Source organism: Dendrobates tinctorius, unplaced genomic scaffold (genome assembly GCF_039654945.1).
Source record: "Dendrobates tinctorius isolate UK_male_01 unplaced genomic scaffold, ASM3965494v1 ptg000086l, whole genome shotgun sequence".
NCBI lineage: Eukaryota > Metazoa > Chordata > Amphibia > Anura > Dendrobatidae > Dendrobates > Dendrobates tinctorius.
In genome coordinates this window covers 56,537,190-56,556,361 of record NW_027361754.1, presented here as the reverse complement: position 1 = coordinate 56,556,361, position 19,172 = coordinate 56,537,190, and the positions used below count along the sequence as shown (strand labels likewise).

General features: G+C 45.4%; 1 protein-coding gene across 1 annotated transcript in view; it reads left to right on the top strand.

Moving 5' to 3' along the window:
* Window positions 1-5,224: 5,224 nt before the first annotated feature.
* C1QTNF12 (C1q and TNF related 12) overlaps window positions 5,225-19,172 on the top strand; it is a 62,155-nt gene continuing 48,207 nt past the window's right edge. Inside the window, exon 1 of the mRNA XM_073585424.1 lies at window positions 5,225-6,303. Within this exon, the coding sequence (XP_073441525.1) occupies window positions 6,133-6,303 (171 nt within the window). The 5' untranslated portion in view covers window positions 5,225-6,132. The remainder of the gene's footprint in view (window positions 6,304-19,172) is intronic.

The following is a 19,172-nucleotide window of genomic DNA, read 5'->3' as shown; positions in this document are numbered from 1 at the left end:
CACTGTATTAGGGTTCTTGCAATACAGAGGTACTGATTGGTAAATTATAGATGCCTTAAAGCCCCCATACACATTAGGAATCTGTCGGCTGAACAATCCTTCAGTCAACAACTATCTATCCCAACTACCTCATACACAGGAATTCTCGACTTGACTGATCACTCCTGTGTTCCCTATAACAAAGCCGCTGCCAAAATCATCTGGCAGCTGCTTATCTCCTAGTAAAAAAAGGACCCAAAGATTCCAACCACCAGATCCTTCTCTCCCTTGACATCATCTGACTGGGAGAGTCAGGAAATCCTGAAAATATCAACAGGTTTAGTCAATCTTAGACCAATGTGTATAGGGACCCTGAAGAAGCAGATGCGAAATGCATGCTGGGGTATGTGAGTTTTCTTATCGATTTTGTAGTTTTTTTCACTTCATTTAATAATGAGGAAACTACTAGATATCTTTTTTTGGCAAAAGCTATGCAATTCAGAAGTAATCAAGGCATCTTTTAAGCTTTCCCATTGACTTATATCATAAAGTATAGAGCATATTCCGAGCGGAAAATGGCAGAGGAATAGGCAAATTTCTTCTTTTAACCACATGGCATTTTTTAGAAACCTCAAGTGGATAAAAGTCTGAATATTGCACAGTAAGTCATCTTTACGTAGAAATGCACAGGTTCATTCTTTTGAACATTTTCTCACAGGTTTTTATCAGGTGGTTTCAGTGGCAGAATCCACTTGAAAAAGACCTTGTATTATATACCCTATTTCAGCCAACCTGTTCCTCAACCTGTACTAATGATCTGCCTACAGGTTGGCATCATGGTTTAGTCGATACAGTCTAATTTGCATCCTCAGGTTGCAGATAGCGCTGAATATTATGGTGGAGAAAGGGGCCACCGGCTACTTCCTCCATCATTTAGCATGTGAAACTGAGGTAGCAGACACAATGGCATCACTACATCGTGTCTGCTGTGCGGAGCCTCAATGCACACAGCAAAGCACCAGGGGAACCGGAGCGAGGTGAGTATGTGTATGGGTTTTTTCTGCCATTTGTGCAAATGTATGTGCTATGTGTGTGTAGGGAAGGTGACCTGACGGATGGACGGACCTGTCAGTATAGAGAAGGAAAGGTTTGCACAGTTCAGATAGTTGTCAGTTACTACAGTGGGGAAACAGCTAGGAAAGAGTAGTGGACGTGTAGTACCTGGGTTGACCATTAGAGGGCAGGGAGGAGTGTGAGCAAAGGACTTGACATCAGCTTAGGGCTTAGGAAACCGGTGGTCATGGGGGCGGAGTTACAGGGAACCAGGAAAGGTATATATACTGAGGGAGGGTTCCAGAAAGTTCCAGTCCCCAGGGGGAGCTCAGGTGAACCTGCAGGGCACAAGTCAGATTATCTAAAGCTGAAAATGAATTGAGGCTTGCAAGAGATGTCAAAAGCAATAATAAAGGATTTTGGGGATATGTCAAAAGTAAAAGAAAAGTCAAAGATGCTATAGGATTTTTACAGGATGAAAATGATGAAATGGTAAGACAGGATGTTGAGAAGGCTGAACTTTTAAATTCCTATTTTGCATCTGTTTTCTCTCAGAAAGGAAATGTAACATCAACTGTTATTCACTGTCCTATTAAGGCTAGTTTCACACTAGCGTTTATGAGCGCAGTGACGGCCTGCGCACGGCCGCCGCTAAGCCCCGCCCCCTGCCGCGCCCCGCCTGTAGCTCCGCCCACGGCGCATGACGCTGCATGCGCCCTGCGTCCCCTATCTTTATCACAGGGGGCGCAGGCCGTGTGCAGTATGCATTTGGCGGCGCATGCGTCCTTTTGACGGTGCGCCGACCTGCACCAAACGCAACCTGCTGCAGTTTGATTGCGTCGGCGCACCATCAAAAAGGCGCATGCGCCGCCAAACGCATACTGCGCACGGCCTGCGCCCCCTGTGATAAAGATAGGGGACGCAGGGCGCATGCAGCGTCATGCGCCGGTGGGCAGAGCTACCGGCGGGGGCGCGGCAGGGGGCGGGGCTTAGCGGCGGCCGTGCGCAGGCCGTCGCTGCGCTCATAAACGCTAGTGTGAAACTAGCCTAAGGGAATAGAAGAATCCAGGATATCTATAAACAGAAAGATAGTGAGGAAACACTTAGCTAACCTAAATGAATTCAAGTCTCCAGGTCCAGATGAATTACACCCCAGAGTACTGAAGGAGATAGCAGAAGAAATTTTTGAATCCCTCGCCATAATCTTTGAAAATTATTGGAGCGCAGGAGAAGTCCCAGAAGACTGGAGAAGAGCAAATGTTGTTCCTATCTTCAAAAAGGGGAAGAAGGTGGACCCAGGCAACTATAGACCGGTGAGTCTGACTTCTAAACCAGGAAAGATCTTTGAACAAATTATTAAACAACATGTATGTCAATACCTGGATAAGAATGAAGTGATTAAACAGAGTCAGCATGGGTTTGTAACTAATAAGTCATGTCAGACTAACTTAATTTCCTTCTATGACGGTATCACTGATTGGGTGGATCAAGGAAATGCTGTAGATATAGTATATCTTGACTTCAGCAAAGCATTTGACAAAGTCTCTCATACAATCCTTATTGAAAAAATGACTAAGTATAGAATGGACAAGGCAACTGTTAGGTGGATTCATAACTGGCTTAGTGATCGGACCCAAAGAGTGGTCGTAAATGGCTGCACATCCTGTTGGAAGAATGTCTCAAGTGGGGTACCACAGGGCTCTGTCCTGGGCCCTGTATTGTTCAACATCTTTATCAACGATTTAGATGAAGGAATTGAGGGTAAACTTATTAAATTTGCTGATGACACAAAGCTAGGAGGGATAGCTAATACTAGAGAAGAGAGAGAGAGGATTCAAAAAGATATAAATAAACTGGAGCAGTGGGCAGCAACTAACAGAATGGTTTTTAACAGGGAGAAATGCAAAGTACTACATCTGGGCAATAAAAATGAAAAAAGCATATACAGAATGGGAGGAATAGGGCTAAGTGACAGCACATGTGAAAAAGACTTGGGTATACTAATAGATCACAGACTGAATATGAGTCAACAGTGTGATGCAGCAGCAAAAAAGGCAAATGCAATTCTAGGATGTATTAACAGAAGCATACAGTCTAGATCACGTGAAGTCATTATTTCCCTCTACTCCTCTTTGGTCAGACCTCATCTGGAATATTGTGTTCAGTTTTGGGCACCACATTTTAAAAAAGACATCAACAAACTGGAGCAAGATCAGAAAAGAGCGACCAGAATGGTGACCGGTCTGCAAACCCTGTCTTATGAGGAAAGGTTGCAGGATTTGGGAATGTTTAGTTTGTAATAGAGGAGACTGAGAGGAGACTTAATAGCTGTCTACAAATATCAAAAGGGCTGCCACATTGTAGAAGGATAAACTTTATTCTCATTTGCACAAGGAAAAACTAGAAGCAATGGGATGAAACTGAATGGGAGGAGACACAGATTAGATATTAGAAAAAACTTTTTGACAGTTAGAGTGATCAATGAGTGGAACAGGCTGCCACGAGAAGTGGTGAGTTCTCCTTCAATGGAAGTCTTCAAACAGAGGCTGGACAGACATCTGACTGGAATGATTTAGCGAATCCTGCTTTGAGCAGGGGGTTGGACCAGATGGCCCAGGAGGTCCCTTTCAACTCTACGATTCAATGATTCTATGATTCTATGATTCTATGACAGGAGGACTACGACAGTTTGTGCACTCTGAGGAGAACTGAACCAGGGGGACTGAGGAGAGAGAACGTCAGGGGGGTGGTCCTGACAGGAAAGTACCGCAGAAGAGACGAGGCACCGGGTGTGGGAAACCGTATTTGACACGACGCCTGACCAGTAAAATTGCTGTTGGTTTACGGGCCTAAGGCGGCCACAGTGACGGACCTGTCAGGAGCGTCAAACAGTGAAGAATGGACGGTACGTGCATGTACGTCCCTAGTGTGAAAGTACGGTGTGTATAATGGGCCCTAGAAATGGAGGGCCGTGAGGTTAAGAGAAGTGCGGTGTACTGCAGAGGCCGTCAGGCGGACGGTGAGTGGAATAAACTTGGACCCGTTGCACCCAGAACCTGCCTCCATCTTGTCTCTGTTTTGTCTCTGCGCGGTAAGAGAGGGACCACCCCCCAGCTTGGCCCACTGACCCTACATGTGTTGTATAGGAGGGCTATGTGAGGTCTCATACTGTATATAGAGGGTTATATGGGGGGGCTCATACTGTATGTAGGGCGCTTACACCGTACATCGGGGGCTATGTGGGTTCTAATACTGTATATATTGAGCTACATTAGGTCTCATACTGTATATAGGGGCTATATGGGGCTTATACTGTATATAGGGGGCTTACACTGTATATTTGGGCTATGTGAGGACTAATATTGTATATAGGGGCTATATGGAGGCTCATACTGCATATAGGGAGCTGACACTGTATATCGGGGGCTATGTGAGGGCTAATACTGTAAATAGGAGGCTATGTGAGGACTCATACTGTGTATCGGGGGCTATGTGAGGGCTAATAATGTATATAAGAGGCTATGTGCGGGCTCGAACTGTATATAGGAGAATATATGTGGGCTCATACTGTATATGGGTGGATCATACTGTATAGAGGGGTCTGTGTGGTGACTCATACTGTATATAGGAGGCTTATACGATATATAGGGGGCCGTGTGTGGGCTCATGCGTTAAGCATACTTAATTCAGCTCAATACTAAGTGATACAATTCATATTAATATAAAATAATTAGAATTATTATGTTAATATTAATAGTAAGCAGAATTAATTTCTGCCTATTGGTTCGGCCCTACACAACAGTCACAGTCTCTCGTGTGGCCCCTTAGGAAAATGAATTGCCTACCCCTGCCCATGATGCACTGACAGTGAATAGTTTGCAATGCACCCACTGGGTTTCTTCAATACAAGTCCGTAACCTCAACGTCCATGTTTGCAACATAAGTGTGTTAAGGGTTAATATGAAACATTTTCTCACTATTGCTTTTTTTTTCATTTCCTCAAACAGTCTTTTCCCCTGGGGTTAAAAAAAAAGTTTTTATAGATCATTAAAATGTGATTAACATCTCTGTGGAGAAGGACTGAACTGCTTATCAGCTCTACTTTAATAGGGCTGTTAAAAAAAAAACTAGGATTGACAGATGAGCAGGGTGAGTTCCCTCCCTCTCCTTCAAGTAGCAGCTACAGGAAAGAAGGATATATTTGGTGAAATGAGCAGCCCGGAGAACAGCTGCCAATTTGCAGTTGGGAAGAGACAGAGTAAGAGAGAAATTGAGAAAAGACTGGGACATAGAAAGAAGGAATATCCCATCATTCTGAACTCTCAGTAAAAAGCTACATTCTCTGAAAAATCACACAAAGACATTTCTGCAGGACGTTTTTCTTCTTCTTCACTATTTCAGTGCAGATTTTTTCTTCTGTGAACACTTTTTTTCTAACAGGGCTAATACCAGAAAGTCAAGACCAGATATTGACTTCTGTACGTTACAAGGCTTTATCCATGAAGGGACACAACTTTTATCTCTCATGACTTAAGGTTCAACTGAAGAGCCGGCTTCCATTAAGTGGATGGTAGGGTCACTTCATCGGACCCTGAATTTCATCCTAAAGGTGGCTTCAAGTCAAGTAGAAGACGTCAGGTTGTGAATGTGTCCAGTTCCAGTAACAGATGAGGATGACTAGCGACCAACAGAGTTTCCGCTTCTTATTGTCCACCTAATGGGTCCACTCATTGATAATCACTACCGAGGAAGGTCTAAGCTGATGGGGCTCAGATGTGGGGGCTGAGATGTCATCCTGATCTTTTTAATGTTGAAGGCTTCATAGCCGAGTGAGTTTTAATTATACTATTTGGACTTTTGAAGAAATTGATGGGAGAACATTTGCTTTCACCCTCCCTCCTACCTGTCATGTGTAAAAAGACCTGGTGGAGTCAAGTAGATTGATGCTTTATCTTGACCCCTTTTGTCCTAGCAAGTGCTTATCTTCACAGAAGGATCACTTTCAACTTGTTTTATTCCTCTCAGCATCTTCTCGAAGGTACTTGGAGCTTTCCACAAGTTCAACTTTGTAAACTTTGAAGGATATATTCAACGAGCATAATGAGGTGTTGGGTATGGCTCCTGGTGGCCACGGTACTGTGCCAACAACTTGCAATATTCCCGGTCCTGGCAGCTAAAAAAGAACGTAAAAGGGGAAAAGATCCACCACAGTTCATTGATCCTTTTAATGTTACACTATCCAACAGTGAGGAGGTACATGAACTTGACAAGGTATGTGAGCTATGCTTAAGACACCTCCACTGTCTCTTACCTTCTAAGCAAATTATCTCACATCAGCCTTACAAAATCACTTGTATCCATGAGATTAATGTAGAGGGCCATCTAAGGTACCAAAAGGACCTTAATCAAGGGGGATATTCAAAGTAGTCATAGCTTAAATCCAACATGTCATCTAAATTGTAGAGATAACTTCTCCAAGACCAAAGAAGCAATGGGTTGGAGAGAAGTTACGTAATATTTTTACCAGCATTGTAGTCTAGTTACAATTTTTATGGTAAGATGCCATCATTATAGTAAGATGTCTCCTTTATGGTAACATGCCCCCTTTATGGTAAGATGCCACCACTATGGTAAGATGTCTCCTTTATATGGTAAGATGGTAAGCTGCCCCCTTTATGGTAAGATGCCACCGTTATGGTAAGATGTCTCCTTTATGGTAAGATGCCACCGTTATGGTAAGTTGTCTCCTTTATGGTAAGATGCCCCCTATATGGTAAGATGCCACCGTTATGGTAAGATTCTCCTTTATGGTAAGATGCCATCTTTATGGTAAGATGCCCCCTTTATGGTAAGATGCCACCGTTATGGTAAGTTGTCTCCTTTATGGTAAGATGCCCCCTTTATGGTGAGATGCCACCATTATGGTAAGATGCCCCCTTTTAGGTTTGTGGTTGCAAAAGTTTTTGTGTTCTTCTGTTAGATCCTACTATTGCATTACATTTTTTTAATGATCTATTTTCCAAAAAGTGTACCACTGTGTGTGGTTATGACTTATTTTTTTATATACAGTGAGTGGGGTGACCTGTTGTAAAGATATATCTTTGTTCTGCTAAAGGTTCTAGTGGAAAAGGCTTTATGTGTTGGATGGTTTGATCTAGTATACGTTTTTAATCTGCTTTTATGTTATATTGTGCTAAGATATGGTCGCCTCTAATTTCTACACTTCATACTAAAGACACAACGGTGGTTTCCGGGTTACGGTATACAAAGTTAGGAAGAAGAATTATACTGTAATGTGTTTGTTAGGTCGTATCAAAAAGTGTGAAATAAGAAAACTATATAGTGATTGTCACTTTAGTCGTTGTTATAGACCCTTTCAAATTTTAATGATTTGGCCAACAGAAGAAACAGGTATGAATGGCACGTGTTTTTTTTTGGAGAACACAGGATCTTCTGTGTAGGGTCATTGTCATTTAAGTCCAGCAAATGTAAGTGAATCGACTTTTGATATATTTTAGTTATATCTTCCCCGAATGAATGGGAGACACTGTCGGGGGGTGGGGGGGGGAGTTGGGTTTCTCGAGAAAGTCTTGGTCTGGCTGTGAAGAGGAAGAGATGAGCAATGTAGTGTGAAGTTGTTGAGATAATGAGAGCAAGCGTCTGGAATGAAAGAGATGTATTTCAGGAAGAGAGAGGTGTTTACGTTGTGGGAGGCACTGGAATGTAGTGGAAATATTGGACTGAGACATGTCGGTTGCGTTCGGACTAGAGAAATTGGGTTGCCAGCCTAAGGTGGTAATGAAATGTGCACAGGGGACAGATGATGAGGCTGGGAAGAGGCGAACACAAGATGGAAATATATAGAGACAGAAATAACTGGAAGGCTCGTAGATATGAAGGTTTTATGGAAATTACCCATAGGCGTACACATAGGGGAAGAAGATCGACAGATGAGTGATGTCAGAAAATACCAGGTGTCTTGAGTGATTGCGTGGAAGTAATGAATTATGAGTTACTAGAAAGAGGGTGATAAGAAATATTATAAATATGTGCACAGGCACTATGTATACACATGGTCATCACATATCGTATGCACCGTGATCACATATAGTGCCATTTTGCACATGCAATTATCAGGCATGTATCATTCATTCAACCAGTTATAGCCTATATTCCATAAATATGTCGTTAAGCTATTTCATATATTTAACTATCAGATGCACACTGTACATAAAAAATATAATGTGCATACCATACACTCGACTCTACGTCACGCAACGCAGACAGCTGTAGGCTACTTTGTTCACCGTGAACGTGGCATGAACGATATTAAATGAGAAGCTGTGAGTCTACTGTACGCATAGATCTTATGTAGAAGCAGTCAGTTCTGCAAATGAGATGTAACTTGAGCCCCTCTGCAATCTGTTATTTGTGGGGAAGGGTGAGGGATAGGGGTATAGAAATGGGAATGGCGTACATGTATTGTCCGATTTTTTTCACTGACCCATTGATTTGAATTGAAAAATTTGATCCATAACCCTGATCAAAATCGGACATCTCCTTTTTTGTTTTTTGAGGACCCCAAATCTACAAAAAAACCCGACATGTGAGCCACCCCATAGATAAGGCTACGTTCCCATGATGCGCGTTTGGTGAGTTTTTGATGTTGTAAATTTTCTGCACCATTTCTATACCCATTAAGTACAAAAATAGCAAAATCTCAATTTGGCAACGTAGACTAATGGGTGTATGTTCTGTCCCTGAAAAACAGACATCCCAATGAAGGAAGACACAGACACAAAGCAGACTGAAGATCTGGCAATTATTAGGTGTGAAATGGCCTGGGACCCTCTCTGGCTAAGGGTCCCGTTACACATAGCGACGCTCCAGCGATCCCGACAACGATACAACCTGGTAAGGATCGCTGGTACGTCGCGCTACATGGTCGCTAGTAAGCTGTCAAACAGGCAGATCTACTCAACTACGAAGCAATGATACGGCGATCCGTATAACCTCGGCGGTCGTTGGGACCTTGTCACACAGCAGCGATTCTGACTACTCAGACCTCGATAGGCGTGCTTCAGTGTTGCCTTTTCCATGCCCCTCTGCTCCGATTGGTTGCTACTACTGCGCTATCACTACGCAGTTTGCTTCAGCGTCCCTGTCTGAGTCACTAGCGGGCTTTTTATTCGTGGATCCACAGTCACTGACACAGGGACACGCGATTATTATAACTGTACATGTTAAATGTTATGATTGCATATAATTGATAGCTGACCTATAAAAGGAAACGCTACAAAGATCCTAATTTGAGACCACCAATCGGAGCTGAGGGGGCGTTGAAAAGACCAAGCAAAATCAAGCCTGCATCCCTGAGTTCTGAGTCGCCAATGAGGTCGCTCGTCGTTGTTATTGCGCCATAGACAGCAATGCATGCTGGCCAGTGGGACATTCCAGCACGATCAGCGACATCACAGCGGGGGGGGGGGCGGTTGCCGCTATGTGTGACACGTAGCGAGATCGCTGTGACGTTTCAGCGATCTCGCTGACGATCTCGCTGTGTGTGAAGTACCCTTTAGTGTGGACTCAGTTCACACTGTTGCTTTAAAGTTGGAAGTGTTATTTATTTTTGCCTGGTTTAACCCTTTCTTTGTTTCAAAGACTTTAGATGATAATTATAACTGTAGGGTTGTGATGGTGTCTTTCTTGCATTGCAGGACCCATGTTCTTATGATCATTCTGTGCCGGTCCTCAGTGACTGCACTGTTCTGTGTGTGGACAGTGTATACATAACATGCTGTTTTTTCAGGCTTTATGATGGTTCTCACCTTAAGGAGGAATCAAGGAGGAGATATACAGGGGTTTAATTTGAAGCTTGTAGGACCTAAAGCAAAATCCCCAACAAGACCACCACCCAGCATGGGTCTTTAAGTGGGTTGTCCACTACTCGGGCAACCCTTTCGTAAATGCAACAATGCCCCATGTAAAATAAAAACACAGTATACTTGCCTCCTGAACCAATACCATTTCACAGATGTCGGAGATGTGTTTGCCAGAGACATTATGCTGTCACGTGAGCGCTGCAGTCAAGTGCTCCTGAGGACTTGCCAACTTTATCATCTAGCATGAGCCACTGGAATAAATTTAATGCATTTCAAGACTCAGTCTCTAGTATAAAAAATAGACAAGATTAGTAAATCAGCCCCTGAATTTTAATTTACAAGAGCCAAAATAAGTAAAGGCTCAGTCCACACTCTACCAGAGCCCCCTATAGGGGCCATATGTTTAGGAGGTACTCATCCAACAGTGTGCACATTCAGGATGGATGCCGACACATCCGACTACCATAGGGATCCGCTGGTAGACATTTCTTGGCACTGGTCCTCTTTGTAGAAAATCGTAGTCTGTAGCGCTTTCCTATACAGTTAAACAAATGGTATAAAGTCGAACACACTTTCAGCCTCCATCTGCTTAATGGGGGTAACTGGAAACGTTACAGTATACAGTAGGTCTGGACCAGCTCCTGACGTATATTGTAGGCTAGCTGGACGGACACCATGTCCTCCTAGCCTGATGACTTGCGTAAAGGATTCTTTAAACAAAATGTATTTTCAAGTCAGCGAATGGATGATCAGTGTCTTAAAACATCATTCCTGATAACCCAATGGTCACTTCTCCACCATTTTTTACCTAGCACCGGTTCTTGCACACTGTGTCGAGGTGAATATTGCTATGTGCACAGCAGTATCTTTAATTAGGTTAATGGATTTAACATATCTGTAGCGAACATTAACAATTTATTACGGAATCGATAACTGAAGCGGATCTGTCACCAGATTTCACAATACAAACTACATACATTATTAAATAGGTCTTTAAGACCTGATGGGTCTGGTGTACTTTCTTTGAAAATCTGTGTCAGAATGGCTGTATAATCCTTTAGGAAAGTTCCCATGCCGAATATTAAAAGCTGGATTCATTGAACGTTAAATTTAATTTGAGTCATTCTGATATGGATTTTCAAAGTAAGTACTCTAGTCCCATTAGGCCTTAAAGGGGATATTTGTACTATTATCTGTGGCTGCTATTGCAAAATCTAGTGACAGATCCAATAAAGCCATTTTCTTTTGCTTATTTTACATGCTTGAAGGATGCATTTTAAATTAAAAGGATTGTCCTCTAAAATAAATAAAATAAATATAAAGAACTTGCTGCCTGCTTGCTTCCGTAGATCAGTCAGCCCCCTTTCTCTATCACATTCGATGCACAGACTGAAACGTTGGTTGGCTTACCTTTTGGAATGAGCACCTGTCCCCCTTCATACAGTGCCCTAATGTTGTGCCGACTCAGAACACTCAATTTAATGTTGTGCACAAACTAGAACTGGAGCTGCGGCTACTTGAGACCATTGCTGATACCTGGAAATCAAGGCAACTTTGTAAATACAAGTTTATGAATAAGTTCCTTATATTTATGCGAGGAACAAATCTAAACAAAATTATTTTGAAGTAAATTATCCCTTTTAAATGGAATCTGTCACTGGGTTTTTGCCACCTAATCTGAGAGCAGTATGATGTAGAGACAGAGACTCTGATACCAGCAATGTGTCACTTACTCGGCTGCTTGCTGGAGTTTTGATAAAATCCTTGTTTTATCAGCAGGAGATTATCACTAAAGGACTAGTAAACCTGCTGCCAGGTAGTCCAGTCGCGCCCCCCCACCACTGAGGGTTATACAGAGCTTAGCATTCAGATCTGTAGCAGATAAAAATGATTTTATTAAAACTACTGCAACAAGCAGCCTGGTAAATGACACATCGCTGAAATCGGGATCTCTACCTCTACATCATGCTGCTCTCAGTTGGGGTAGCATAAAACTGGTGACACATTCCTTTAAAGGGGTTCTCTATATTTTTATTTATTTATTATGCTTATTTACATTAGACAATATCCTTTTATAAGAAGAATAAAATAATAGTAAGTCGACTAGATCGTTTTGAACTGCTTTGATCTCTGTAGAAACAAGGAAGCAAGTGTTACATTTCCCTGCAGTGCCACCCCAGGGGAAAGAAGGTATTACAAGTTTCCACTAAAAACAATAGTAATGCACAGACATGCTCATTCCTCCAGAGTGAGAGATGCTCTTTGTATCTTCTTTCCACTTGGCTAATAGGTGAGGATATTAAATAAGGAAGCTCCTTCTAAAAATGGTCCAAATTGGGTATTTGAACGGGTTTTTCTAAGTCGGAGAATTTTTTTAAATGCGTGAAGTTTTTTTTAAAATTAGACATACCATGCATGGTGCGGGAGAGTTAGATCACATCAAGGATGACTGCTTTTCTTTAGATGCATAAATTCTTCACTAAATTGGCACAAACAATTTTTCTATTACTAAACAAATTAATAAAGGTCTGAAGTACTTGTCCTGCTGGACAACTCCCGGCATGACCTGTCAATCACGAGCAGAACATTATAAACAGGGTGGAGTGGATATCACTGTCATCAACTGATAGCATCTAGAGCCGAGTCTCACATTCTCGCCAGCAGCTAGTTCTGTCTTCCCGCCCTAAAAGCAATAAAATAAAATGTAATACAAGATCAAAACAATAAAAATGATCTTATCGCCAGCATTGGAAATATAGAAGACAGTGAGAATTATTTTTTCAATTTCAGTATAAAAAAAATGAGAAAGTGTATATAAAACACTTTTGCACCCAAGCATGACAAATTTGCATAAACCCCACTCACTTTTCACCCTGTTTTCTGCATTATACACTATATCAATGGGATTCCCTAGGATCTGGTATAATGGATCCGTCATGAACATCATGACTTATTTATTTATTTTATTCACCTGTATAGCGCCATCATATTCCATAGCGCTTTACATAGATTATCATCGCTGTCCCCATTGGGTCTCACAATCTACTTTGCCTATCAATGTGTCTTTGGAGTGTGGGAGGAAACTGGAGAAGCCGGAGGAAACCCACGCAAACACGGGGAGAACATACAAACACCCTGCAGATGTTGCCCTTGGTGGGATTTAAACCCAGGATCCCAGCGCTGCAAGGCTGCACTGCTAACCACTGAGCCACTGTGCTGCCCTACATGACTTCTACAATAATGGAAGCCATGGTGCTAGTGTGCACAGAACCTAAATATGCATCACACAGTCAAAAATATACCTATGGCTGCTCAAGTTAAAAAAACATATTGCCTGTTCAGCGATGTTGAGTGGTATACTGTAGGTGTAGACAGGGTTTCTCAAGTTTTTTTAACGCACTCTGTGATCAAAAAATTACATCAAAGCACAATGTAAGAAATGCTGTACCTACAGAAGTAGAGGATCAGGACAGTGTGAGACCCCAAATGTAGGCATGGGCCCCGATTTATCATTTGCGTTTTATTAAAGTCACTTTTCGGTTCTTGCCTTGTGGTATTCGCTGACATTTGCAGCGCCAACGTCTTCAAAATTGGCCCACGCGGTTTATGAGTTTGACACAAAGTCAAAAATGCTCTTTAACTTTGTCTTTGTTTTTTGCAACTTTTAACAGTCAAAAGTAGAAAATGCTTTAAAAAGTTGCACATTTGTATAAAAATGCACCAAACTGAATACTCCTAAAAAAAACCCACCTTACTCCAGGCAGGGATTGTAGTGACATATGTCAAGAAAATGTGTCGTTTGGTAAAAGTCGCATTTCATGAATCTTGTCTAAAACATCAAGAAAAGCAAAGTTGACGAGGAAGAATTAAAAAAAAGTAAAAAAAGAAACAGCTTAAAAAGTTGGGCAAAACGATTAGAGAAGTAAATACCTAGTTTCTCCGAAAATAAGACAGGATCTTATTTTATTTTTGGCCCCGAAAGATGGGTTAGGAAGGATATTTTTTTCCCATGAACAACAATCCACATTTATTCTTTAGCAAAAAAATCAACATTTATTCAAATATATTCATGTCATCGCACACAAACTGCACATACATATGAATACACACACTGCACATACGGTACATGCCATCCTGTCCCCTCTTCAGTTCCTCTAGACTACTGCAGTTAAAGGACCTTTGATGTCCTCATGGTCACAAGAACATAATGTCACTAAAGGTCCTTATGCTCAGAATAGAAATTCTGGATGCCCGAAGAGAGTGGGAAAAATGGCCAAGATTGCCCCCTTCCTCCTATAATGCCAGTCCTGCATACCAGATTGTTGCCTCTTTACTTCCTCTAGACTACTGAAGTTAAGGGACCTTTGGTGACATCATGGTCACATGACTGTGATGTCATCAAAAGTACTTAAGCTGTTTTAACCTTGGAATTGAAATGCTTGGGGCCTCTAAGAGAGTGGGGTCCCTGGGCAATTGACCAGTTTACTTAACCCCCCAAACGCTGGTCCTGGCTATAACTAGGTCTTATTTTTGGAGTTGGGCTTATATTTCAAGAACACTCCAAAAATCTTATTCTCAGGGAAGGTCTTATCTTGGGGGAAAATCAGACTAAAAACACTAAAAAGGAGCAAAACTGGAGAAACCACAATATTGAATCGGGGCCATGGTGTGTACCCGTGGTGTACATGTAGGTACGTGTGCCGACTGGGGGGTGGTCCTTTTTTCGCCACAAACAGACTGGAGACAGAAACCGGTGTACGTTCAACAGGTCCTCTTTATTGGCCGTCCTCCCGATGACTACAGCAACACAACAGCTTCCGTACACATGCCCGGGTACCTTGCTTCTTCTTCTCTCTCCTACAGTGACGTCCCTCACGGTTCTATCGCTGTGGCTTCCCTAGGCCTACCACCACAGCGCTTCGTCTGCCCGAGTCCGTCTGTCTGGTACCCCCGGGCTTCCTCTTTCCTGAGGCTCTCCTGTCAGGGTCACCCCCGACTGTCTCTCCTTCCAGTCCCTTCCGGAGCTCTTCCTCTTTTCAGTCTCTTTTTCCTACAGTCTTCCCCTTCGCTGAACTCCTCCTCCTGGACTGGCTTCCCTGGGGCTCTCTCTCTCCCTTTTTATTGCCCTCCCTGGAATTCCTCTCTCTTGCCCCTGTAACTCCGCCCACCATGACTTTGCATTTTGTTTAGCATTAGCTGCTGTTAGGTCCTTTCCCGGCTTCATTCTGTCTCCCTCTAGTGGCCAAACCTTAGTACTGCATGTCTCCTTCTCCTGCTGTTCTTTGTCTCCCCATAGTGGCCAAAACCCAGTACTGCACCATCTTTCACTATTTCTAGCTGTCTCCCCACATGTATATACCAGTTCACGTGAAGTATATTTACTGCACATCTTACATTCACTTTCCTGCTTCAGACAGTTCCATAGGTCAGTCCACTTCCCTACATACTCCCTTCCTTTCACCATTGTCGTCCTTGACAATCTCGTCTCCTTCATTTTCCCTTCTTAAGCTTCCCCACCTTCTTTTTGTCTGACTAGTTGTTGAGCAAAGCCCGGAATACACGGGGTGCTGAACAGAACCGGGAGCAATCATGCTCCGAGTAGCTTATAGCTACTCACCGGTGCGTACACCTCTCTGACAATTCCCTTTCATTGGGATAGGAACACCTGGATATCTCAAAGGGTGCTCTCCCCCACTTTTCTCACTTTCAGAACTGTTTCCAGATTTGGGGTAGAATGACCGAGGCTCTGGCCTACCAGGTCACCGTGTGCTCCCCTCTTTCATTTTGGGGTGTTTGTGCTAATTAGGACCTGATGTATGGACCGCTGTCTGTTCCAATTCTATAAACCATCTTGTACCTTCAGCTATGATCAGTCATGCCAATTTAGTACCCGGGACCTGTTGAGCATCTTCATTTATAACATTTACTCCTTTACTAGCTATTTACACATTTTTTCTTTAAACCGTACATCATTATTGAACTTCTTCATGATGTAATAATTTCAAACATTTTTCAAAAAACATTTTTAAACAGTGGTGCGCCCCCTTCCTTTGTGGTCAGCACCCCCACACATCCCTGCCGTATCAGGAGATGGGGTCTCTTACCCCGAGGGGACGCGGAAAAGTCCCCATGCAGTGCAACATCGCACAGCAGTCTCAGTAGTCCGTATTCGGCGGTACTCCGGGCCGTCTCCTGATGGCCGATGTTATGCCAACAGCAAGGAACTCCACAGCCGTGGAGCCTCCGGGATGTCTTGGCTGTTCCTGGGCCCCGAGAGTTCTTATTGCCCAAGACCCAGGAGTCCATCTCCCCCCTGAGAGATGCATTAAAAGGGGAAGAAGGGGCCAAGGACAGTTCCGCGGTGCGCATCCTGCGCCGTATCTTCACTTGGGAACCAGGCCCTGGCACGGGCCGAAGAGAACTCCGCTGCCGCAGCATCTCCAAACGGTGGAAAAGTCTCGGGGGCAGAGGAGTCCTCAGCCGCCCCTGTGCGTGGATCGACGCCTTCTCTGGAGGGCCCGGCGACCCCAAGGGACGCCCGGCGGGAGCGCGGGCAGCCGGTGACAAGGACCCGAAGCCTCGCATCCCCACCGAGAGACAGCTTCGCGGCCCCGCGGTCAACCACCGGTTGTGGCCAAGGTGCACCCCTCTCCGTCAATGTTGTGGCTCCACTCCGTCCAACCCTCAGCTCCTGCAGGTCCAGCCGTAGGCGGAGGGCCAAGGATATTGGCTGGTGGGAAGCGGAGCGGGGAAGCTGGGGCCTGATGGCGCGGACATCAGACGGCCCCGCATAGGCTGTGGAGCCCGGTGACCCGGCCCCAGCCGCGATCTGGAGCGGGGCCATAGCGGCCGCAGGCCTCGATGGACAGGCCGCAGCCGTGGTATGGAGTGCGGCATAGGCGGCCCCCAGTCTCGGGACACAGGCTGCAGACCCACTCCGCACTGGAGACACGGGATGGAGTGATGCCGGGAGGGGCAGCTCGGCATCGATGGTGCAGTCAGCGGTCGGCCCTGCATGGGCCACAGATCCATCGGGAGCCAGGGATGCTGGGTGAGAGGAGGCCGGGCGGGGAGGCTGAGGGCCGGTGTCGGGGCCCTTGGGCCTAGCTCGCGTATGGGGTGTGGGGGCGGGAACTGCCTGCGGTGCCGCCAGCTGGGCCGGGAGAACGCTCACCTTCCCCGGCGCTGTGGCTTCCTTCAGTGCTGCCCCACAGTTCCCCCGGGTACCGGTGCATCCGAGCGACCAGCGTGTCCGAGGTGTCGCTGGTCCCTACCGCTCCTCCGCTGCTTCCGGTCCTGTCGTCTGGTGTCCGCTGCTGTTCTTCATCCCACCCTCCGGCAGGACCAACCTCCAGGCCCGATGGTTCCGCCGGGAGGGTCAGCAACAGTTCCTCCAGCGGCTGCTCCGACACAGCCTGAGCCGCGGGCGAGCACTCCTCCGTTTTCTCCTCCGGCTCCAGCTCTGCGGGTCCGGCTGTTGGGGACTCCATCTGCTGCGGATCTTCAGGACGGGTAAGTGCTTGTTGCTCTGGCAACTGCTCCCCCCAGGGGCGGGCTTGGCATAGCTCACCCCGGCAGTCACTTTTGGCGCTGTAGTCCTCCACTTCGGCAGCCGCCATTGCACTGATTCGCCAAAGTCACTTTCAGGGTTCCTGTAGTCAAATCCAGCAATGTCCACGTTCAGTCCAATCCGATAATTCCAGTTAGAGTTCAGCAATCACGATCTTCAACCCACTCCTTGCGGGTCCTTTCAATATTCGGCGCGGTCTCACCGATGGCGTTGGTGGATTAGGCGGTGATGATCCTGCCGACTACGCCACTTGTAGGTACGTGTGCTGACTGGGGGGTGGTCCTTTTTTCGCCATGAACAGACTGGAGACAGAAACCGGTGTACGTTCAACAGGTTCTCTTTATTGGTCGTCCACCCAACGACCACAGCAACACGACAGCAACACGACAGCTTCCGTACACACAAGCCCAGGTACCTTGCACCTTCTTCTCTCTCCTACAGTGATGTCCCTCATGGTTCTATCGCTGTGTCTGCCCTTGGCCTACCACCACAGCGCTTCGCCTGCCCGAGTCCGTCCGTCTGGTACCCCCGGGCTTCCTCTGTCCTGTGACTCTCCTGTCAGGGCCACCCCCTGACTGTCTCTCCTTCCAGTCCCTTCCGGAGCTCTTCCTCTTTTCAGTCTCTTTTTCCTTCAGTCTTCCCCTCTGCTGAACTCCTCCTCCTGGACTGGCTTCCCTGGGGCTCTCTCTCTTCCTTTTTATTCCCCTCCCTGGGAATTCCCCTCTCTTGCCCCCGTAACTCCGCCCACCATGACTTTGCGGTTTCATTAGCATTAGCTGCTGTTAAGTCCTTTCCCGGCTTCCTTCAGTCTCCCTCTAGTGGCCAAACCTTAGTACTGCACCGTCTCCTTCTCCTGCTGTTCTTTGTCTCCCCCTAGTGGCCAAAACCCAGTGCTGCACCATTTTTCACTATTTCTAGCTGTCTCCCCACATGTATATACCAGCTCACATCAAGTATATTTATGTAATGATGTATAGTAGGTTTCTATGAAGACAGTGGCTAGATGATAGAGTCACAGACACAGGTACACGTGAAAGTAGTTTGTATTAAACAAGCAGCACAGAACAGCACAGGTGCTGGCGGAGCCAGACAATGACAGCAGTGGTAACAGCAGCAGAACTCAGTCCAGTAGATAGCAAGTTGTACACCAGCACTATGTAGATGTAAGCAGACACAGTCTTAAGAATGCAGGCAAGGACAGTCACTTAGCCCTCTCCCTTGCGGGAGGGGGATCTTCGGGCACAGTGCAGTGGCAGAGAAAGTCACTAGGTAATTGATACTGAGTGAGTAAAGGTAGCAGGGATAAGTCTCTCAGGTGAAACGCACACAGCAGTCAAGATCTTCAGCGCATACCGTGAGTGCTGTAGGAGCGGTGAGCGGTGGAGGCAGGGCTGGAAGGAGCCTTCAGGCAGACACCGTCAGAAGGTCCAGGCGGCGGCGGTTAGGCAGCAGGTAATCCAGGTGGATTCAGAAGGAAGGAAGGAGGTAGCACAGCGTGCAACTCCCAGCTAGCAGATCAGGTACAGGACGAGATATACAAGCAAGGTAGTCACGTCCAGGAAAGCTATTTAAACCCGGCGGGCGGGACCAACAGGCGGTGATGTCACAGGAACCAGTATGGCCGAATGAAGCCAGGCTTAAGGGCAACAGTAAGGGCAAAGTCCGGAACACAGCAGAATAGGAACGAT